The 24,589-nt window shown below is 37.5% G+C and overlaps 2 protein-coding genes across 2 annotated transcripts; both read left to right on the forward strand.

Annotated features, from left to right (window-relative positions):
- Positions 1-9,191: 9,191 nt before the first annotated feature.
- Positions 9,192-12,203, forward strand: LOC111986214 (probable serine/threonine-protein kinase PBL21). Its single transcript, XM_065775571.1, has 6 exons — positions 9,192-9,414; positions 9,515-9,739; positions 9,851-10,001; positions 10,116-10,243; positions 10,363-10,495; positions 11,505-12,203. Exons 2-6 carry the CDS (start codon positions 9,521-9,523, stop codon positions 12,005-12,007), a joined length of 1,134 nt encoding a protein of 377 aa, XP_065631643.1. The 5' UTR covers positions 9,192-9,414; positions 9,515-9,520; the 3' UTR covers positions 12,008-12,203.
- A 10,803-nt stretch (positions 12,204-23,006) lies between these two features.
- On the forward strand, positions 23,007-24,170 carry LOC112008270 (uncharacterized). Its single transcript, XM_024040605.2, has 2 exons — positions 23,007-23,363; positions 23,460-24,170. Exons 1-2 carry the CDS (start codon positions 23,007-23,009, stop codon positions 24,168-24,170), a joined length of 1,068 nt encoding a protein of 355 aa, XP_023896373.2.
- Positions 24,171-24,589: the final 419 nt, after the last annotated feature.

Genomic DNA, 24,589 nt, shown 5'->3' on the forward strand with positions numbered 1-24,589 from the left:
TGACTACGAATAATTGTGGATAGCCCAATCGGATGTACAGCAATTGTGATATTATAGAAAAAAATAATAATAATAAGAACAAAAACCTTTAGCCCCAACCGAAATTAGGGTTTGATCCAAAACTAAGTCAATTAATTGTGCCAGTCATATATAGCGTAAAAACTTCTGTAAGGATCATATTGAGTGACTTCTCAAAGTTATGTACAGCCCTCCTAAACCAAAACGTCAATAGAAATTTGGTTTCATTAGCTTTCCATTGACATGAAGCGCTTGATACTGTATTCAGTAAGGTTTCCATGAAAATGCGTAAAATTTCACAATGAAAAACTCAACGTTCCAAAATGTCTCAAAAATGCAGCATGTTAGGCTCACAAACCTTAAGGACAGGGCCGGGGCACGTAAGGCTTACCCCAGACACGCTTGCCAAAATACTTGTATGAGTTGAGGGACAATTTAAATTTTGTTATGGCTCTGCCGAATTACTAGCAAAGTGCTGCTAAGGTGCTTAATTGTAATCGCTTACCAAATATACATATATCATGTTGCTCCTGACGGTGTAGCTATAATAATATTAAGCTACGTACTATTGCCCCATGGTCAAACTTGAAGAACTCGGCAAGTGGCTTAATATTGACCATGGCGCAATAGCCATAGTAATATTAAGCTATTAGACTATAGTTGAAGTATCATGCGCTTAAGCGATATGCCATTCTCAAATACGTAGTCTCATATAATATGACCATGCATGATTCTGTCAAAACTCTACCCAAATTCTGGTTTGATGGTTTCATTTAAAACCTTTTAAAATATCTGTAGTCTATATTTTTTGGTTGGCAAACTGTGATAAAATGTAATTCATTTATAGTTTTTTTTATCAGTCTTGAGTGTATTAAATGTGTATTTTATAGTCCAAGACAAAGACCCAAGTTTAGATCAAGAAAAAAATCAATTTTAGAGCAAGAAAACAATTTTATGTCAATTCAACACCTAGCTCGACTGATCGTGATTGCAATATCAGCAAAAATCTGAAATGCAAAAAAGCACATAACTTGCTCGTTTCAACCCCGATCCATGATCTGTTTGTTGTGCTATTTAAAGGATATCATAAGCTATCCTAGCCCTAGAGAGGCTTTTCGGAGAGAGAAATCACTATATGTGCAGCTAGGGTTTGTATAACAAAGTTTCTCTCAATCTCACTATACTGGAGACATTCAAAGTAATTTGAGCCTCAATCTATTCAACCCGTGAGAAATCAGCACGGTATTGCTGCTGCCATTGTGCATATCTATATAAAGCCATAGAGAAATCAGTTGACTACAGTTACTAATCTAAAACCTTTGAGTAGAGATCTCAAAGTCACAAATAGGAGAGTTTGAGTGCAGCAATTCAAAATAGAAAAGTCCATGGATTTGGAGTTACGTGTGGTAGCAATAGATTTAGGGTTAAGTTAATTGTATAAACTTCGATTCTATTTATTGGATATGTTGCCTTGAGGATTGTTTAGGTTATATCCTCCCTAGATTTTTTTTTTTTACTTTAAAACCATAGTTTCAAAACTTTTCCTAGGTCATTATTCTTAGTGTTCATGTGATTTGTGAATGTGTGATGTTTGTTTAAATCAGATCTATTGCATAATTACTCATTTTAATTAATTGGCTAGAGATTTGATAAAATCTAACTCAACTGGGGTCTAAAACTTTAACACTATCATGACCATTTTCAAAGATTAAACCCTATTTATGGTTTTCCTCATCAAAAACCATTTTTCACTAATCATGTTTTTTCACTTCAAAAACCAATTTACAAAGATTATATTTTAAATTTAAGTTTTTTTCCAATAAAAAAAGTCCTTCAAACAAAATTTAAGAGTTTGAAGGTTTTTCACTTCAAAAACCTCATTGAAAAATGATAACTTGAATGATGTCTCCCCTTGTGTAATCCTCTAGTTTAAATCAAATCAACACACATACCGATCATTCAACATGGAAATATGAGATTCTGGTGATTTCTATAAGTTATAAAATATGTGGATTTAAGTTATATATATACCAATTAATTGAGTACCTAGAAACTCGGCTAGAAGATGTGTAAGTATATAACAAAGTTATTTTGAAGTCAAGGTTTCCAGCTTTAATTTGATGGTGAGTGAATTGGGACCACGAGGCCATGAACAATGAGATAGTGATCTTATATACCAATTAATGAGCAGGCATATCCAGATATTCTATTGCATCCCCCTCGCATATTCATAAAATTGGAGCGAATCATGTGGTATAAAAAGGCACTGTATATAGAATTACCGTGGCAGCTCGAACATGAGGTATTGCAAGGGAAGCAGATGTGGGGTTAGGGAATAACAGTGCAAATCTCCTTTGGCAGAAGAGAACATGCAGATGCATATATACTTCTGTTTTGCCAAAGGAGAATTGCATTACCCTTCACCTGCACATAATAATTTCATGCCTGCAGCTTCAGTATTGTGGCTATACTAACAAATAAGCTTGTTATGGTTTCTAACTCGGTTTTTAGTGTAAGTATTTTGTTTCTCTTTCCGTAATAATAGTTGTATTGCATTTTTTTTTTTTGGCGGGTAAATGTTGAATCATAACAACTTGGATCATCAACATGTCCACTAGAAGTTTGACGTGAATTTGTGAATTCTAACATGACCATGTATTATCAAGCTTAAGTAGATCTTTATATTAAGGTAATATATGGATTACAAGAATGTGATTGATATGATAACTCAATTTAGTGTGTTCAAAATTGAAGTTTCTTCTTCTTTTTTTCCTTTTTCCAGGTAGCGTAAGTGTTATAAGCAGCTTGAATTTGCTGCCTGAATATTGTGTTCTTCGTTGTAATGGTTTAATACACCTTGTGTCGATATATTTATCCACGAGGAGCCTTCTTAGTTCTCATGGCTATCGGATTACTCAACTGGCTCAATGGATTCTCTATATGAAAAAATTGAAGTTTATCATGCTGATTTCACAGGGAAAAAAGTGTCATGCTGTTTTCAAATAAACATTAAAATCATTTCACAATCTTAGAGAATACATGGACATTCAAATAAAAATTGAGAATAAGCAATATATATATATGAATTTGTAAGGTTACTAAATGAATCTCTACTACGAGACTTATGACTTCATGCTTTTCACTATTCTTCATATATTAGCAGATTCAGGTCTACATTTCAGACCTTTTTTCTTTGGTTATATTACGTTTTTGATAGCAGATCCTTAAAGAGTCTCATTGGATGAAATCCAAAAGGGGAAGAAATGTTGGGCTTTGTGGAGCCTAGTTTATTTTTGGCCCATTTTGTAGCCCATTGTAATCCTATGCGCAGGATATAAAAGCCGCTTTTGTGATTAGGGTTTGTTACTGTTGTTGTGTTTTTAGATAAAGAGAAAAACACTATAGCCGCACTTTGTAATTTTTCCTTGATAATAGTGAAATCCCTGCAACTTCGTGGATGTAGGCAAATTGCCGAACCACGTAAATACTGTCTTGTGCATGTGATTGTTTTCTTTGACGTGTGTTTTCTCTTTTTTTTTTCTTTTTTTCTTTTTTTCCTTTTTTCCTCATAGTTTGGAATTTCGGTTTGAATTCCCAACAACTGGTATCAGAGCCTAGGGTTAGGTTTGAGTGGGAGCAATGACAGAGAAAGCAGGAAAGACGTCTGGAATAGACAAGTTTGATGGCACGGACTTCGCGTATTGGAAGATGCAGATTGAAGATTATTTCTATGGGAGGAAATTGCACCTGCCTCTTTTGGAGACAAAACCTGAGGTGATGAAGGCTGATGAATGGGCTCTTCTTGACAGACAGGTACTGGGAGTTATCAGGTTAACTCTGTCTAGGTCTGTTGCACACAATGTTGTAAAGGAGAAGACCACAGCAGATCTGATGAAGGCTTTATCTGGTATGTATGAAAAGCCGTCAGCAAACAACAAGGTGCATCTGATGAAAGAACTGTTCAATTTGAAGATGGCAGAGAATGCATCAGTATCATAACATCTGAACGAATTTAACACTATCACAAATCAATTATCGTCTGTAGAAATTGATTTTGATGATGAGATTCGTTCTCTGATCATCTTGGCTTCTTTGCCAAACAGTTGGGAGGCAATGAGGATGGCAGTAAGTAATTCTACAGGAAAGGAAAAGTTTAAGTACAATAATATTCGAGATTTAATTATGGCTGAAGAGATTCGCAGAAGAGATGCAGGTGAAACCTCAGGATCTGGTTCTGCCCTAAACCTTGAGACAAAAGGCAGAGGTAATAACAGAAATTCAAATTGAGGTAGATCAAAATCCAGAAATACTAATCGGAACAGAAGTAAATCTAGATCAGGCCAACAAGTACAATGCTGGAATTGTGGAAAAACAGGTCACTTTAGGAACCAATGCAAAAATCCTAAGAAGAAGAATGAAGATGATTCTGCTAATGCTGTAACAGAAGAGTTACAAGATGCATTACTTCTTGTAGTAGACAGTCCACTTGATGATTGGGTTTTAGACTCAGAAGCTTCGTTTCATACCACTCCACACCGAGAAATCATACAGAATTATGTTGTAGGTGATTTCGGTAAGGTGTATTTGACTGATGGTTCAGCCTTGGATGTTGTAGGTATGGGAGATGTTCGGATATTGTTTCCCAATGGATCTGTTTGGTTACTGGAGAAGGTTCGACATATTCCTGACCTGATGAGGAATCTAATTTCTGTTGGACAACTTGACGATGAAGAGCATGCAATACTATTTGTTGGTGGTACTTGGAAGGTTACAAAGGGAGCTAGAGTATTGGCTCGTGGAAATAAGACTAGCACTCTGTATATGACCTCAAGTCCAAGAGACACAATTGCAGTTGCTGATGCAAGTACTGATACAAGCCTATGGCACTGCAGACTTGGTCATATGAGTGAGAAAGGGATAAAGATGCTGCTGTCAAGAGGAAAACTACCAGAATTGAAGTCCATTGATTTTGACATGTGTGAAAGTTGCATCTTGGGAAAGCAGAAAAATGTGAGCTTCTTAAAAACTGACAGGACACCGAAGGCTGAAAAATTGGAGTTAGTACACAATGATTTGTGGGGGCCTTCTCCGGTTGCATCCCTTGGAGGTTCAAGGTACTACATCACTTTCATTGATGACTCAAGCAGAAAGGTATGGATTTATTTTTTGAAAAATAAATCTGATGTATTTGAAACTTTTAAGAAGTGGAAGGCTGGTTGAGACAGAAACAGGTTTGAAAGTAAAATGTTTGAGGTCAGATAATTGATGAGAGTACATAGATGGAGGGTTCAGTGAGTATTGTGCTGCACAGGGAATTAGGATGGAGAAGACCATTCCTAGGACACCACAGCAGAATGGTGTGGCTGAGTGCATGAACAGAACACTCAATGAGCGTGCTAGGAGTATGAGGTTGCATGCTGGACTACCCAAAACTTTCTGGGCTGATGCTGTTAGCACTGTAGCTTACCTGATAAACCGAGGGCCATCAGTTCCCATGAAGTTTAGACTTCCTAAGGAGGTTTGGAGCGGTAAAGAGGTAAAGTTTTCACATTTAAAAGTTTTTGGTTCTGTTTCTTATGTTCATATTGATTCTTATGCTCGTAGTAAACTTGATGTAAAGTCTAAAATATGTTTTTTTATTGGCTATGGTGATGAGAAATTTGGCTATAGGTTTTGGGATGAACAAAATAAGAAAATCATCAGAAGTAGAAATGTGATATTTAATGAACAGGTTATGTACAAGGATAGGTCAGCTGTAGTGTCAGATGTTACAGAGATAGATCAAAAGAAATCTGAGTTTGTCAACTTAGATGGATTGACTGAAAGTACTGTCCAGAAAATGGGTGAAGAAGATAAGGAGAATGTAGATTCACAGGTAGATCAAAGTACACTTGTAGCTGAAGTCCGCAGATCTTCCAGGAACATTAGACCTCCACAGCGTTATTCACCCGCTTTAAATTATCTCCTATTGACTGATGGTGGTGAGCCAGAGTGTTATGATGAAACCTTGCAAGATGAGAATTCAATCAAGTGGGAGTTAGCGATGAAGGATGAGATGGATTCCTTGTTGGGGAATTAGACATGGAAACTGACTGAATTACCAGTAGGAAAGAAGGCTTTGTACAACAAGTGGGTATACAGAATAAAGAATGAGTATGATGGTAGCAAACGTTACAAGGGCAAATTGGTTGTTAAAGGGTTCCAACAAAAGGAGGGCATTGACTACACAAAGATATTTTCTCCAGTTGTGAAGATGTCAACAATTAGACTGGTGCTGGGAATGGTAGCTGCAGAAAACTTACATCTTGAGCAGTTAGATGTGAAGACGGCATTCCTTCATGGTGATTTGGAGGAAGACCTTTACATGATTCAGCCAGAAGGGTTCATTGTTCAGGGACAAGAGAATCTAGTTTGCAAACTGAGAAAGAGCTTGTATGGCCTAAAACAAGCTCCTAGACAATGGTACAAGAAATTTGACAGTTTTATGCATAGAATTGGGTTCAAGAGATGTGATGTTGATCACTATTGCTATGTTAAGTTTTTTAACAATTCTTACATCATATTACTATTGTATGTGGATGATATGCTTATTGTAGGGTCTTGCATTAAGGAGATTAATAATCTGAAGAAGCAATTGTCAAAACAGTTTGCAATGAAGGATTTGGGAGCTGCAAAGCAAATCCTTGGTATGAGAATCATTAGAGAAAATGCTAATGATACATTGAAGCTTTCACGGTCAGAATATGTGAAGAAAGTTCTCAGCAGGTTCAACATGAATGAAGCTAAACCAGTGAGTACACCCTTGGGTAGTCATTTCAAATTAAGCAAAGAGTAGTCACCGAAGACAAAAGGAGAAAGGGACCATTTGAGCAAGGTGCCCTATGCCTCAGTTATTGGCAGCTTGATGTATGCTATGGTGTGTACAAGGCCAGACATTGCACATGTAGTAGGAGTTGTGAGCAGATTCATGAGTAGGCCTGGAAAGCAGCATTGGGAGGCAGTCAAGTGGATTCTGAGATATATGAAGGGTTCATCAGATACATGTCTTTGCTTCACAAGTGCAAGTTTGAAACTGCAGGGTTATGTAGATGCTGATTTTGCTAGCGATATTGATAGTAGAAAGAGTACTTCTTGGTTTGTATTTACTTTGGGTGGTACAGTTATATCATGGGCTTCAAATCTGCAAAAGATTGCTACTTTGTCTACTACAGAAGCTGAGTATGTTGCAGCAATTGAAACTGGAAAAGAGATGATTTGACTACATGATTTCTTAGATGAATTGGGTAAGAAGCAGGAGATGGGCATTCTATACAGTGAGAGTCAGAGTGCAATTTTTCTTGCTAAAAATTCGGTTTTTCATTCAAAGTCGAAACATATACAGACAAAATACTACTTTATCCAGTACCTTGTTAAAGATAAGCTGGTAAGACTTAAGAAGATATGTGGATCTAAGAACCCAACAGACATTTTTACTAAGAGTGTCACTATTGAGAAGCTGAAGTTGTGTGCAGTTTCAGTTGGCCTTCTACCTTGAGGACAGGAGGATGAGTTGCAGGGATGAGAGATTGCTTTTGGAGGATAGCGGCTGATGTTGGTCATTGAACTAGTCTCCAATTGGGAGATTTGTTGGGTTTTGTGGAGTCTAGTTTATTTTTGGCCCGTTTTGTAGCCCATTGTAATCCTATGCGCAGGATATAAAAGCCGCTTTTGTGATTAGGGTTTGTTACTGTTGTTGTGTTTTTAGAGAGAGAGAAAAACACTGTAACCGCACTTTGTAATTTTTTCTTGATAATAGTGAAATCCCTGCAACTCCGTGGACGTAGACAAATTGCCGAATCACATAAATACTATCTTGTGCATGTGATTGTTTTCTTTGATGTGTGTTTTCTCTCTTTTTTTTTTTTTTTTTTTTTTGTTTCTCACAGGTTGGAATTTCGGTTGAATACCCAACAAGAAAAAGACCTAATTGATTGCTTTGCTAAACTAATCAGGGGGTGTTACAAAGAATATTACGCATGTTGCATGCAAATTATGTAATAGTGTGCACATTAATGCATTACATTAACAGGAAAGATCTAATAGGACTTGTCTGATGACCCTAGAGATTATATACTTTTCCATGATGGGGGATTGTCTTGAAAATTGATATGGAGTGAGATACGTCATAGCTGGAATTGGTTTGGACCGTATCAGAAAACTTGAATTAATTTCTTTTATATAAAAAAAATCATATAATAAATCATTGTTGTGTACTCATTTAAATTAGAAATAAAAGTCCAAGAAAGAAAGAATGAGTTTTATTTTTTAATGATAATTTGGTAGGATCGAAGAAAGTCCTTTAAAAAATACATGAGAAGAGATGATTTGTATCAAAAGTGATTTTATAAATTAAGTTAACTAAAACTAAAAAAGAAAAAATAGTTTGGGCACGCACACCAAAGAACTTTTCATTGTAGGAAAGTTGAATATATATATATATATATATGTTTGAAATTTTTTAAACAACTAAGTTATTTGTTTTTGGTAAAATTGGTAGATTGGGCTTTTTTTAATTTTTATTTTTGTGTGATCAGATGAACCACACTTCAAAGGTATCACTTGAGAAGCAGGACAGATGGAAAACCAGTCTGTAGTTCTTACAGCTCAGTCTAGCCTTTACCATACCGTCACATTGTTAGTAACAATCTTATACGTACAACGTAACCAAAATCCATTAAATCCACGTTCATCAAGAGCGTCACGCTCTAAAAATTTTCATATGCATAAAAAGGCCTCATCCTATCCTCTCTCCAATTTTTCATGAGTTTTTTGTAATCTCATTAAAATCGCTTGCACACATCCAAGGTATAGCAAACCTAAGCTGAAGGCGTCTCAATAAATTTCAAGAATAATCTGAAGTTGAGTGTGAGGTGCTCTGTAAAAACCCGTAAACCTCCAAACATTTTCTTTGCCTCCTTTGACTAGAGCATTTTGGGTATGATATTTAAAGATTAGATTTTTTTTTTTTTTTTTTGCTCAAAAAGATTAGATATTTCCAACCAAAAAAACATAAACTAGATATGATGATTGATGACTAATTAGATACTCAGAAAGGCGTTACTAGATACATGACAGCCCCAAATTAGTTTGCCACCAAAAAAAAAAATAAAAAATAAAAAATAAAAAAGAAAACCCAAGTTAGGAAGCACATTGAATTTTCACACGCGACTTGTAATAAAAAGGAAAAAGTATTAAATATAATCTTTAATTACTAATTGGAGATTGGGGGTTTTGTTTTTCTTTTCCATCTGAAGCAAACACACACACACACACACACTATCTGTCTGATCCGACAACTACATCTACATATTGTGCTCTCCGGAACAGTTTTGGAACAAGCGTGAATGCCCGTGCCAGGTAATTTTCTAGGGTTTTATTTTTTTGATGCATATAAAGTTCTAGGGTTCTTATTATAAAGTTTTTAATATTGGTTTCAATAATAAAATAAATTATGCAGAACGAGATGGAATTTTCTGTGAAAAAATATAGCTGGAGGGAATTGGAACTCTTAACTGATTCATTTAGCGAAGAAAACTTTATTGGAAACGTAAAACATGGGAAAGTCTATCGGGGGAAAACTGAGCAAGGTCAAGAGGTTACTGTCAAAATTTGGTTTCGCTTTGAATCACAAAATAGGGATATTGCCAACCGTCATGCCAATTATAGTCTTACAAGACTGGAGGTATCTATCTATCTATCTATATACATTACATTACATTACATACTGCTTCCATTTATTTACTACTACAAAAGTTTTTATTTTTTTTTATTATTTTTTTTTTTGTGTGTGTAGTGTGAATGCACTTTTCTGACACATCCGGATGGTATGAATCACCCCAATTTGGTGAAGTTGATTGGATATTGCTGTGAAGTTGAAGATCACCACTTGGGTGTTGTCTATGATCTTAGATCAAAGGATACTCTTCTCAATCTCATAGACAAAGGTACATTTTAGTTTGTTCATTTTTCATGCATTAAATAACTTTAACCATTGATGCCAATATGCATAGGAAAAAAAAAAAGCCTGAATGACAAAGTGCTTTTAATTGCGCTTGCAGATGATTTAAATTGGAACCAAAGAATGCAGTTGGCTCTCGCGATTGCACGTGTGCTTGAGTATCTGCATTGTCATAATCCCCTTTACCAACTTTGCTTTGTTCACCCTGCTCTTATAATGCTTGATCAGGTAGGTCATCTTTGGTTTTCTTCACGCTCTCGATAGACAGATTGACTTACTTTTGTTTTTTTTTTTTTTTTTAAAATGATTCCAAAATCTGGTCTAATTTTATCTTCATTGTTCCACAGGATTCCAATCCAGTGTTATTTGATTTTTTCATGCTGTCTGGTGGAATTATTGGTGATAAGCAGTTTGTGTCATCCCGAGACAAGTCACATTTTTGGTATCTACCCTATTTAGATATCTACTTTAATGGTTCGGGTATGTCCATTTATGCGTTCATATATTTCGTTATTTAAATTTGGTATCTACCCTATTTAGATATCTACTTTAATTATTTTTTTGGTGCTGAAACTGAAACTTAATTTGATCACTTTTTAGTTTCAAACCTGCTGTCCTGCATCATTTTGGTTTCTGGTTCTGCCTTTTATCTAAAAGCTACTTATAAAAAAAAAAAAAAAAAAAAAAAAGGATGCAAAAGCTAAATTTCTTGTTGATGTACATTTTAAAACTAGGAAGCCTTTGATAAACACCTCATTATCCCTTCAACTAGCATTCAAGCACATGAGTCCAGAACAATATTTCTTGGGCACTAGTCATAGCATCCCAAAAATCCACAACCTAAAATTTGACTTTAAAAAAAATAAAAATTTAATCGTTGCAATCCCAAATGGTATTTTCTCGATTTTTTTTTTCATATTTTTTATTCTTTTAACGAATTTTAATCCCAAGTGCACCTATTTTTACCGTTAATTCAGTTATGATTTTGAATGTGTTGCAATGGAACATTCTGATTTTTGGATTATATATAATGGAATTCATGTCCATTTGAAAGATGTGATGTTGCAGTGCAAGATACCACCCTTTTTTTATAGGTAAATGTTTCTTACTTGTGTATATATATTCACCAAGTCAATCTTTTCTGTTATCCAAACACGGTTGTAGAAAAAGCATGTTGGAGCTTTCAATTAATTGTGTGTCATTGACACTAGCGACAAGTTTGAATGGTCTAAGATGGGAGAGGATTCTGCTTCATTAGATGTGTTTTTTGTTTTTGATTTTGACCCTGCTTGTTCTTTAACAAACTCCTAGGCTTTGCCTTTTGATTTTGACCCTGCTTGTTCTTTAACTTAGACGTCTTGAATGCTTTACAGTTCTGTTTGTTATGTTCAACTACTGTAGCAGAATAGCTTGTACTCATGAGTCTTTCGGCATTGCAGTTTTACTTTTTTTTTTTCTTTATTGCACTTACAAAAATTTTCTGTAACAGGTTTCTGGTCGCCGAGATCAGATCAGTTTTCATTTGCTATTGTACTTATAGGGCTCATAAGTAAACGTGCCTTTAGTGGGGAGAATTGGAAAGATGAAACAGAACAACCTCTGATCTGGGCTTTTGATCAATACGATATGAAATTGAAGTCTGGCTTCCAGCCAAATGACTGTCATCTTGTTCATGAGAGCCTGAAGGCAGAACCTGGTTTTCATGATCTTGATGGAGTAGCACTGACAAAGATGATATTTCACTGTATGAACTTTTATTCAGTGAAACGTCCTACGATGTTGCAGATTGTTCAGTGTTTGCAGGGTTTACATGTTTTCAATGGCGATTTTGGTGTGGTGGAAGGTCTTTTACGGGGGTGGGACTCGTATACTTTTCCAGGGAAGAAAAAAAGCTCAAAATGGAAAGGATGTCTTAAGATCGCGTGTCTGGGTATGAAGGCTGATGAAAAAGATCAGGGGAACAAGAAGGATGCTCAACAAATCAATCACTGATGACCTGTTTTCTTTTCTGTAGGAGTGAACCAAATGTAAGGTTACTCTGGGCACTGGCCTAGTATGAAAATACTTGATATATTGTTTTCTTTCCATTTTGTTGATGGACTTTGTGGTGATTGCAACTAGTAGATGAAACTACAATTTAAATTTAAGGTTTAATGCTAGCTCTATATTAGTGAAATATTTCAGATTAGACCCCCTTTTTGTTTCCCTGCAATTTTGATTAAATTGCTTCTGGATGGCTCTTAAAAGAGCATTTTGTATTTACTAAAAAGGGTCTATTTTTATCCTTTATTTATATTTCGAATGCCAGTGATTAGATTTGACGAATTTTGTGTGATGATTTGGCAATAAGAGAAAATACGGGCTGATGTTTATGTGAGTAGTTGTCATGTTGTCATGTTGTCAAAATTACATCAATTGTCACTTGATGGCTACGCGGTGGATATATGGACTAAGTTGAAATCTCTTCAATATATCATCTCCCCAATAATAGGAGAAAAAGAAAAATAAATCCAACTTGTAATGCCAAATAAACTCATTAATAAAAAGTGCAGGTTGTTAATAATCAAAAGAAATACGGGTTCAGCAAATAAGGTCAAGTTAGAATGTAAAAGTTTCTCTGTAACGTGGAAGTTGGGTCTTCTCTCTAACTTCTCTTTCACGGTAGAATTCGGGTGTCCCTTCGAAGAAGGTGCTGAGTATCCTGGGAGTAACACTGTTGCTTCTAGGCTTGTTGGGTTCTTTTTTGGGGTGTGGGAAATAGTTTGTGTGAGTGTGAGAATGGACGATTTGGCTCAGTTGTGGAACAAGCTTAAGCTGTCAGATAGAGAGGGTCCAGGGTGCTGTTTGCTTGACGATGAGAGTAATGAGAAGTTTTCTATTGTTGCAAAATTTCTGACTAAGCGAGCCATTAACATGGAGGTCATAGCGAAGACATTTAACCCGCTATGGAGAACGAAGAACGGTTTTAAAATCCAGAGTTTTGGAGATCACAAATTTCTTTTCTCCTTCGATAGTAGTGAGGACGTGGACAGAATTTTCGACAGAGAGCCATGGACTTTTGATAAACACTTGGTAGTAATGAGCCGATATGAGAGCGAGTCCTCACTACAGGATATAAGGTGTGAGAAGACTAAATTATGGGTCCAACTGCATGGAATTCCCATGAAGTTTATGACATTAGAGGTTGCGAACAAAATTGGCAATGTCTTGGGGGAGGTTTTCGCATTGACGGATCTGAAAATATTTAATGGTGGGCATTTTATTCGAATTCAGGCCTCCATTGATCTGTCATTACCATTGTGTCGTGGTAGACTGATTTCAGTAGGTGAGGGAGGTAAGCAAGTGTGGATATTGTTCAAGTACGAAAGGTTGCCAAATATGTGCTAATGGTGTGGACGTCTCACTCACGATTACAGAGATTGTGAGTTATGGATTAACAGTGAAGGAATGCTCAATCCAAAGCAGCGTGAATTTGGTCCATACTTGAGAGCTCCACCGTTTGTTGCTGCAAGAAGAAGTACAATTCTAGTCCCTAGATTCTATGCCAAGAAGAAGAAGATATCAAAGTTTGGAGAGAGTTGAACCTGAAGCTACCAAGAGCAGTGTTGTTAACAAAGCTGGTGACTCAACAACAGAGCATGAAACGACAGATCAACACAAGTGAAGCTTAATATTGATACGACCTATAGTTTATTATTTTAGGTGTTTACTCAAGTGTTAACACGTGATGAAGTTAGTTAGTCCTATAGCTGCACGTGTGAAAGTTTGTTAGTTAGTTTTCTTTGTGTTCACACCTGTACAAACTGTTATATATATAGGTAACCTCTGTAATCTTGATTCAGTTAATGAGAAATATAGTTTTTTCAATCCCTTGATTTGTGATATGGTATCAGAGCAAATTCCCAAATTCCTGTAGGGTTTTGCATTTCCTTCAACATTTTTTTTTGCTTTCTATTTCTCAATTTTCTCGAGAAAATCTTACTCTGTTCTTGAGAAATTCTTTGATTCTTGAACATTCTTTCTTCATTCATTATTCATGGCTTCTGCTGCAAATGTAAATGGTTTTACAGATGCTTCCACACCTGTAAATCCATCTTCTTCTTCACAAGAATCTCCAATGGATGATCCTCTGTTCTTGCATCACGCAGAAAATCCAAGCTTGGTTCTTGTTACACAGTTATTGATAGGTGGAGAAAATTATGCAGCTTGGGCTCGTGCAGTGAGAAAGGCCTTACTCACCAAAAATAAACTAGGGTTCATCGATGGAACCTTGACTCTCTCATCACCACTGGTAGTAACTTCTTCGAATGTGCAAGCCTGGATAAGATGTGACAACATGGTTGGCACCTGGCCAACCAATTCAGTTTCACCAAAACTCCAAGCAAGCATCATTTATGAAGATACAGCCCTAGAAATCTGGAATGATTTGAAGAATCGCTTTGCCCAGACAAATAGACCTAGAGTTTTCAATCTCCAAAAGGATATAGCAGAGCTTCATCAAGGTGAGATGTCTATCACTAATTTCTTTACACAGTTGAAGGTGTTTTGGGATCAGTTACAAAACCTTAGTCCATTTCCCTCTTGCACCTGTGGTAAATGCATTTGCAATATTAACAAGAGGCTTACTGATTTGCAAACAAGAGAGTCTGTCATGAAATTTCTAATGGGATAGAATGATTCGTTCTCCCAAGTTCGATCTCAAGTTTTGCTCATGGATCCCATTCCATCTATTAGTAAGGTTTATTCCTTGCTAATTGAAGAAGAGACACAAAGACCAGTGCCAAATGCTTCTTTTACTAAAGTTGACTCCACTGCCTTAGCTGCCAAATTGTCCAATGAGCATCTTGGGTCTTTTCTTGGTGGTGCTGTTGGCAAAGGGAAGGAGAGACCAACTTGCACACATTGTGGAAAGATAGGCCACACAGTGGATAAATGTTATAAAAAGCATGGTTTTCCACCGGGTTTTAAATTCAAGAACAAGCCATCTATGGCTCATCAAGTGACTTCAGATGTGTTTTCCACTGCTCCTTCAATTGCCTCACCAATGCGTCACCATACTCCTTTCACTTCTGAGCAGTATCAACAGCTCTTTGCTTTGTTTGGAACTTCTGCTCCAGTGAAAGAAGTTTCAATGGCCAATGCAGCATCATCCTCCACATCTGTCACTGCCAGTGTTCCAATGTCAGGTATTGATTTATCTCATAGTGTTTTCTCTACACAAATTGTGAATAGAAGAACATATGATAAATGGACTTGGGTATTGGATACTGGTGCAACTGATCATTTTGTTTGTTCTGTTGATTTGTTAACTTCAATTACTGCTACAACACAGTCTTTGGTTCACTTGCCTAATGGGGAATCAGCTCAAGTCACTCATATTGGGACTATTGTTCTTTCCCCTTCACTCACCCTCACAAATGTTCTCTGTGTTCCTTCTTTCAGCTTTAACCTTCTGTCTGTTAGTACACTGACATTATCTCAACCTTATTGCCTTGTTTTCCTTTCCAATTATTGTTTTCTTCAGGACCTTTTAACTTGGAAAATGATTGGGGTGGGCAAGGCTGTTGATGGGTTGTACTTGTTGCAGTGTGATAGTCTCCAGCACACCCCTCATTCTTCACTTGCTGATTACTTAAGCAATCACAAATTCAATGCTTCCTTTCTTCCTTTTTCTGCAGCAAGCTCTTCAAGTTCTGCTTCTGCATCATCTTCTCTCTGGCATGCCAGATTAGGACATCCTTCAGATATGAAGCTTAAAACTTTAGGTCACACTATTCCTTCTTTACAATCTTGTTGTAATAAGACTTATCAAGTTTGTCCTATGGCCAAGCTTAAAAGATTACCTTTTCCTTTTCATAATAAAATCTGTGCTCATGCTTTTGATTTAGTCCATATGGATGTTTGGGGTCCCTATTCTATTACTACATTAGATGGTTATAAATACTTCTTAACAATTGTGGATGATGCAACCCGAGCCACTTGGCTTTTCTTAATGAAATCCAAAACTAATGTTAGGCCTTTATTTCAGTCTTTTTACACTATGGTTGCCACACAGTTTGGTCAAAACATCAAATCCATTAGGACTGATAATGCCAAAGAATTTGCCATGCCTGATTTTCTTAGTTCACATGGCATTATCCATCAACATAGTTGTGTTTATACTCCACAACAAAATTCTTTTGTGGAGAGAAAACACCAACACTTACTCTCCATTGCAAGGGCATTACAAATTCAATCTCAAATACCTTTGAAGTTTTGGGGTGATTGTGTCTTAACTGCTGCCTATCTCATCAATAGACTCCCATCTCCCTTGTTGAATGACAAAACTCCTTTTGAGCTACTGTTTCACAAAATCCCTGAATATAATCATCTCAAAGTTTTTGGGTGCTTATGTTTTGCCTCCACAATTGCTCAAACCAGAACCAAATTCACCCCACGAGCAAGGAGATTTGTTTTTCTTGGCTATCCTTATAATGTCAAAGGTTATAAACTCTATGACCTTGATACTCATGCTACCTTTATTTCTAGAGATGTTGTTTTCCATGAGTTTGTTTTCCCTTATCATTCATCTTCCAATACTTCTGTTCCTCTCAATTCTTTACCTTTACCATGTGTTTCTCCTGTTTCTTCCTTACATGATGATCCACTTCCCTTTCCACCCAACACTCCTGTTCTTACTCCTCAATCTATTATCCAAGTTCATCATACTATTGATGAGGACTTTCTTGATGAGGTTCCAGAAGCACCCCTTGATCCCATTGCAGACTCTCTTCCTCTTAGGAGGTCCACTAGATCTATTAAAAGGCCTTCTTACTTACAGGAATTCCACTGCAATCAAGTTGCTTCTGTCCAGCCTGTGTCTTCCTCTTCATCAGGTACCTCTCACCCCATTTCCTCTCATGTCTCTTACCAACATCTTTCTCCATCCTATAAAACCTTTTGCTGCTCTATTTCATCTTTTGTTGAACCTCAATATTACCACCAAGCTGTGTCTGATCCCTAATGGCAAGCTGCCATGGCTGCTGAAATAGCAGCTCTTGAGGCTAACAATACTTGGACTTTGACACCCTTACCTGCTAACAAGACATCAATTGGCTGTAAGTGGGTTTACAAAATCAAGTATAGGGCTGATGGTTCCATTGAAAGATATAAGGCACGGTTGGTGGCTAAGGGATTCACTCAAAAGGAAGGCATTGACTACTTTGAAACCTTCTCTCCAGTGGCAAAAATGGTATCTGTGAAAGTCCTTCTTGCTGTTGCTGCCATTCAGGGTTGGTCTTTAAGCCAATTAGATGTCAATAATGCTTTTCTTCATGGAGATTTGGATGAAGAAGTGTATATGGCTCTTCCACAAGGGTTTCACAGCCAGGGGGAGGTTGTTTGTAAGCTCAATAAGTCCATTAGGCAATGGTTTGCCAAATTCTCAAGTACTTTGATTCAGCTTGGTTTCATCCAATCCAAGGCTGATTATTCCTTGTTTACCAGAAGACATGGTGACATTTTCATGATTCTTTTGGTCTATGTAGATGATGTTTTGATAGCTTGCAATGACAAGGCTGAAGTGGACAGATTCAAGGTCATGCTGGATGAGAAGTTCAAACTTAAAGACTTGGGTGCTTTGAAGTATTTTCTTGGCTTAGAGGTTGCAAGATCAGATAAGGGAATTGTTCTCTGCCAGAGGAAGTATACTCTTGAGCTACTCAATGATGCAGGATTGCTTGGCTATAAGTCAGCTAAAACTCCTATGGAGCACAGTTTAAAGCTAAGCAAGTTTGAAGGAGAAGAACTTAAGGATCCCAGTCATTACAGAAGGCTTATGGGCAAGCTTTTGTATTTGACAATCTCAAGACCTGACATCACATTTGCTGTCCATAAACTCAGTCAATTTATGTCCAAGCCAAGGAGACCACACCTGGATGCAGCACATAGAGTATTGCAATATTTGAAAGGTGAACCAGGTAAAGGACTCATGTATTCCTCTCACACAGATTTGCACTTAAAAGGATTTGTAGATGCAGACTGGGTTGCATGTCCTGATATTAGGAGATCAGTGACTGGCTATAGCATCTTCATTGGTGATTCTTTGGTGTCATGGAAGTCTAAGAAGCAATCTACAGTATCAAGATCCTTAGCTGAAGCTGAGTACAGATCCATGGCAGTGGCAACATGTGAGATTGTATGGATTTTGTATTTCCTCAAGGACATTGGAGCGACTCATGACAAGGAGGCTTTGTTGTTCTGTGACAGTCAAACTGCTTTGCACATCGGATCTAATCCAATCTTCCATGAAAGGACAAAACATATAGAAATCGATTGTCATGTGGTTAGAGATAAGGTGCTTGAGAAAGTGATCAAGCTGAATCATGTTCGATCCAATTGCCAATTGGCTGATCTACTCACTAAAGCTTTGAATTACAATCAATTTGCTGTTCTCATTAAAAGGATAGGGATGATTAATATTCATACACCTGCTACTCTTGAGGGGGCGTATCAGAGTTTGGAGAGAGTTGAACCTGAAGCTACCAAGAGCAGTGTTGTTAACAAAGCTGGTGACTCAACAACAGAGCATGAAATGACAGATCAACACAAGTGAAGCTTAATATTGATACGACCTGTAGTTTATTATTTTAGGTGTTTACTCAAGTGTTAACACGTGATGAAGTTAGTTAGTCCTATAGCTACACGTGTGAAAGTTTGTTAGTTAGTTTTCTTTGTGTTCACACCTGTACAAACTGTTATATATATAGGTAGCCTCTGTAATCTTGATTCAGTTAATGAGAAATATAGTTTTTTCAATCCCTTGATTTGTGATAGAAGAGGTTTTCAAGTACACTGGGGAATTTTGACTCAGGCCAGAGTTTTGATTCAGGTAAAGGAAGAGCACCGGAGCAACCACAGGGAGTAACGGCTAGCAATAATGTCAGCATTGAAGTTGAAGAAATAAATGTCTCATTAAGGCGTAATGAAAGGGATGGGATTATTAGGGAAGATTCGGTAAATCAAAATAGGATTAATGAGAAAATTACTGAGACTCCTAAGGAAACTAAAACTGCTAGTGAGGTAAGCAACGTGGAATTGAGTTTGGCTCAAGAATTTGGGGCGGCTAAGCTATTGGGAACGGGAAGGAATGTATCAAAAAACCCTAATGCACGTGACAACTTAAGAGAGCCTCCAAAACTTAATAAGTCACGTGCTACTAAGGAAAATAGGATTCATGGCTCACCAACTCCACGTGCTTCAGCTACCTGAAAACACAGAGAAAGAAAGAAGCCTAGAGGCAACATGGTAGCAAGTTTTCAGTCACATGGGAAGAAGAGAATGGCTAAAAAAGAGGAAGATCAGTGTGAATTTTTCAACAAAGCCGTTTCAAGCAGCCCTTAATGGAGAAAACAAAACCTTGGAAAAGGCGGGAGCTAATGTTCAGCCCCACCTAGAGCAATGAGTTGTTTAGCATGGAACTATCACGGGCTTGGGAACCTGTGTACAGGGAGGGAGCTCGTGGAAATCATACAGGCAAAAGATCCCTCTGTAGTGTTTTTAGCTGAGACGCTTACAAATGATACAAGGCTAAAATTTGTTCAAAGGAGTATTGTTATCATAGATGGGTTGTTCCAAAAGTGGGCAGAGGTGGAGGACTAGTTCTTTATTGGAAAGCAACAATTAATTTAAAAGTGGAAGGTTCAGATAGATACTACAATGATGCAATGATTGATAAAGATACAGAGAATGAGTGCAGATTAACGGGTTTTTATGGTGAATCGGAGACAGCTAGACGTCAAGAAGCATGGAATAACCTTAAGGCTTTGAACTCAAGACCTGAGAAGCCATGGCTTTGTTACAGGGACTTTAATGAAATTATCAGACGAGAGGAGAAACTTGGGGGTGCTAGAAGGCCTCATAATCAAATGCAGCAATTTAGGGAGGTGATTGATGAATGTGGGTTCATGGACTTGGGATTTGAGGGCTCCAAATATACTTGAAGCAAACACTTTGAAAATGGAGTTTCAATTTGGGAGAGGCTTGATAGGTGTTCAGTCAATAATAGTTGGTTTATGAAGTTTGGAGGTTCAAGGGTGTTCCATTTGTCATGTAATTCATCGGATCATGTTCCAATTCTTGTATCACTATCGGGTGTGAATATACCTACCCGGGAAAAAAAAATTTGGTTTAAACAGATGTGGCTCTCAAATTCCAGTTGTGAGGAAGTGGTAGTTTTGGCTTGGGGTAGTGGGAGTGAAATCGGAGTAGAGAGTGATATACTAAGAAAAGTGGAGAAGTGTGGGAAGTAATTTGGGCAATGGGGAAAAAAAAATTTGGGAGTGTGAGATTGGATTTGAGTCATTTGAAAAAAGAGCTAGCTAAAGAAGAAAGGGCAGCCATGGTTAGTGGCAACAATTGTAGGGTGAGACAAATTAAAAAGGAGATTGAGGTGTTGCAAGATAGGGAAGCTATGATGTGAGCTCAATGATCACGAATTCAATGGGCAAATCAGGGGGATAAAAATTCCAAATATTTTCATAGTTGTGCCACAAAAAGATTTAGGAAAAACTCAATGGAAGGTATTAGGGATGTGGGGGGTGTGTGGAAAACTAGCCAGGAGGATATTGGGGAAGTTATGGTGAACTATTACAAGTCTATTTTTACCTCAATGGATGGGAGGGTCTCCACAAGCATCTTAGATTGTGTGCCTACAGTGATTAATAAGGAGATGAATGAAAGTTTATGTTGAGAGTTTGAAGCAAATCAAGTAGCTATTGCCCTCAAAGAAATGGCACCCATCAAGGAACCTGGTCCAGATGGCATGCCCCCACTCTTCTACCAACATTTTTGGAGCACAAAATTCATGATGTCACTTCTTCCATCTTGTCATGGTTGAACTCAGGTGCTATACCTAATCCCCTAAACCACACTTTTATCACTCTTGTTTCAAAAATAAACTCTCTTGAATATGCTCACCAATTTTGCCCAATCAGCCTATGTAATGTCCTTTACAAATTTTATTCCAAAGTTTTTGCAAATTAGCCTTCACCAAGGGTAGATTAATTTCTGATAATATTTTGGTGGCCTTTGAGACTTTGCATAGTTTACAAAACTATAAGGGGGTAACTATGGTTGTATGGCACTAAAACTAGATATGAGTAAGGCGTATGATCGGGTGGAGTGGTACTATTTAGAGGGGATAATGAGGAAGATGGATTTTAGGGAGAGGTGGATAAATCTTATAATGGATTGTGAGAAAATAGTATCATATTTGATCTTGGTAAATGGAGAACCATGTGGGATGATATTTCCTACAAGGGGGATTAGGTAGGGCGACCCACTTTCCCCTTTCCTATTTCTTCTTTGAACGGAAGGGTTGAATGGTCTAATTAAAAAGGCGGAGTTACAAGGTGATATCCATGGCTATTCTCTTTGTAGGAGGGGTCCAAAACTAACGCATTTGCTTTTTGCAAATTATAGTCTTATTTTTTGCAAGGCCACAATTAAAGGGGTGCAGAAAATCTACCGACCCACCAAACCTGACCCGACCCAACCCGACCTGCCGAGTTGGGTCGGTTTTTAAGACTTGGTGGGTTGGGTTGGGTTACAAAAATTTTTTTTATAGCAGGTTGGGTTGGGTTTGGGTCATAAAATTACAACCCACCAAACCCGACCCGACTCACCCATATTTAATATATATTTAAAATATATTATATATTTAATAATTTAAACCTCCTCGGACAGCGATGATCCTTCACCAAGAGGTTTCCACTCCACTCTGGGCCTTGTCTTCTCCGCATCCCTCTTTTCGGATGTGAAATAGTCCTCTCGTGGGCATTCGGCCCATTAACTTGGGTCTGACCCCCTTTTCCCCCACAGTATTGTTTGCCTTTAAGGAGTTACATTGATATTAATTTTTGGGTTTTTTTTTAATATATTAATATTTATATTTTTTCTACTCAATTTAATAATAATAATAATAATAATAATAATAATAATAATAATAATAATAATTTGTCAAACCCACAAGTTCAACCTGACCCAATCCGACCCATATAGGTTGGGTTGGGTTGGGTTGAATTTTTTTTGACCCACCATGATGGGTTGGGTCAAAAAATCCCCTCAACTCGACCCAACCCGACCCATGCACACCCCTAGCCACAATGGATGAGTGTGAGAATGTCTTGGAGATACTAAAACAGTATGAAGAAGCCTTAGGTCAAAAAATGAATAGGAGCAAAACCTCCTTGTTCTTTAGCAAGTCCACTCCGAAGGAGGTGAAGCATGGAATCAAGGTAGCCATAAGTGTTCCAGAAATCTTGCACTATGAAAAATAGCTTGGGCTACCCTCCTTTGTTGGAAAGGGAAAAAAGAAGGTTTTAACTACATCAAGGCAAAGGTTTGGCAGAAACTTCAAGGGTGGAAGTAAAATTACTTTCGCAAGCCGGAAGGGAAGTGCTCTTAAAGGCGGTCATACAAGCCATCCCCACTTACACTATGGGATGTTTCAAATTGCTGGTCAGTTTGTGCAATGAAATTAAGGCTTTAATCAGAAGATTTTGGTGGGGCAAAAGGGGTGATTGTAGGAAAATCCATTGGGTTAAATGGGAAGAGATGACAAAATCTAAGATTATTAGAGGTATGGGCTTTCAAGACCTTGCTATGCTCAATGATTCCCTTCTAGCAAAGCAAGCATGGCGACTCTTGAATAACAAAACCTCACTATTTTATAAAGTGTTTAAAGCTCGTTTCTTTCCCAATTCATCACTTTTGGAGGCAGCCGACTCAAGGATGGGGTCTTATGCATGGAAGAGTATACTTAGAGGAAGAGATATCATTCAAAGGGGTGCCTTATGGACGGTAGGAAGTGGAGAAAAAAATAAATATTTGGCAACATCGTTGGCTACCAAGAAAACACCTAACGCTTTAGCCTATTAGCCCATTGGAGAGTTTTGAAAATCATAACGTCGACTCACTTATTGACCTAACCACAAGAAGGTGGAATGAACAAATGGTGGATGGTTTATTTGTGGAGGAGGATGCCAAGTTGATAAAGAAAATTCCCCTTAGTCAACACATGTCAGAGGACTCCTTGTATTGGCCGTACACTACCTTAGGAAATTACACATGTAAGTCCGATTATAGATTCCTTAAAGAAGAAGAGGAGCTGCAATTGAATGCTCAAACCCCTCCAATCTGTCATAAGCGTGTTTGGAAGGAAGTATGGCAGATGCAAGCCCTTCCAAAGATAAAATATTTGCTTTGGAGAGCTTGCTGTAATGTACTTCCAACCAAACAAGCTTTGATGCAAAGGAAAATCTTGGAGGACCCGATCTGTGAGAGGTGTAAAAGGGTTGTAAAGGATTCGGTGCATGCTTTATGGTCTTGTCCAAAGTTGGATGTTGTGTGGGTTGATTAGGAAACGTGGGGGTTCAGGGGTGAAATTGATTTCACATGTGTCCAGGAGCTGCTGTCATGGATGATTGAGAAAGGAAAATCACTGGAGCTGCGAGCATATATGGCTTGTACTATTTGGAATCAAAGAAACAAGGTGAGGCTCAATCTTCAAGCTAGTCCGCTGCACCAAGTTGCTGCACAATTAGCAGAAATGTTGGCACACTTCAAAGCAAGCACTGAAGCTTCAGGTATGCAAGTAAGAAGCAACGGTTCTAGAGGTAACGGAGGGCAAGCTCCACAAGCCGGTTTTGTGAAAGTGAACTTCGATGGAACTGTCTTTGGTGAGTTAAATAAGTCAGGTGTTGGAGTTGTGATAAGGGACAACAATGGGGTTGTTTTAGCTTCATGTTCAGAGAAGTTGACTCAGGCATATAAGGCAGAGGAGATAGAAACATTGGCTGCCCAGAAAGCCTTGATGTTCACTCATGAGTTGGGGTTCCAAAGGGCAATACTAGAAGGGGATGCTCTTGGTTTGATTCAAGCTTTGAAGTCACAAAAGCAGAACCTAAGCCCATTGGGTTCACTGGTGGAGGATGTGAAAGTTTACTCGAATCATTTTCAAAGAGTTTTGTATTCTTATGTAAAGAGAAACGGCAATAGTGTAGCTCATATTCTGGCAAAACATGCTATAAGCATACCAGATTTCCAAGTATGGATAGAGGATGTACCATCTCATATTGTTCCGTTTTTGTATTCAAATGTAACTCATTTACATTAATAAAAGTATTTGATTTCTTTCTCAAAAAAAAAAAAAAAAAAAAAGTAATACGAGCCAGTTTATCATAGGAAGTGGAGACATTCAAATCCAAAGTTGGTGGTGATATTTAATTCTTTCCGAGCTTTATTTGTGATGTTAATAGTGAGCCTAGATAAGAATCACTAAGAATTTGTCACACAATAGTTTGTAAAAATGTTGTAAAATAGTTTGTGCTTGTATGTAGGATTACTCTTTATGGAAATTACACTTTACCCCTTAAACTATAACAATGCACACTTTATCTCCCTAAACTATACTCACTTTTATACTTACCCTCTCTAAACTATGAGAATGCACACTTTACCCCCTGAATTAGAACCCTTTTATACTTACTCTCTTAAACAATGAGAACACACACTTATTTCCCTAAATTATTACCC

This window comes from Quercus suber, unplaced genomic scaffold (assembly GCF_002906115.3).
Source record: "Quercus suber isolate HL8 unplaced genomic scaffold, Cork oak 2.0 scaffold_115, whole genome shotgun sequence".
NCBI classification, from domain to species: Eukaryota; Viridiplantae; Streptophyta; class Magnoliopsida; order Fagales; family Fagaceae; genus Quercus; species Quercus suber.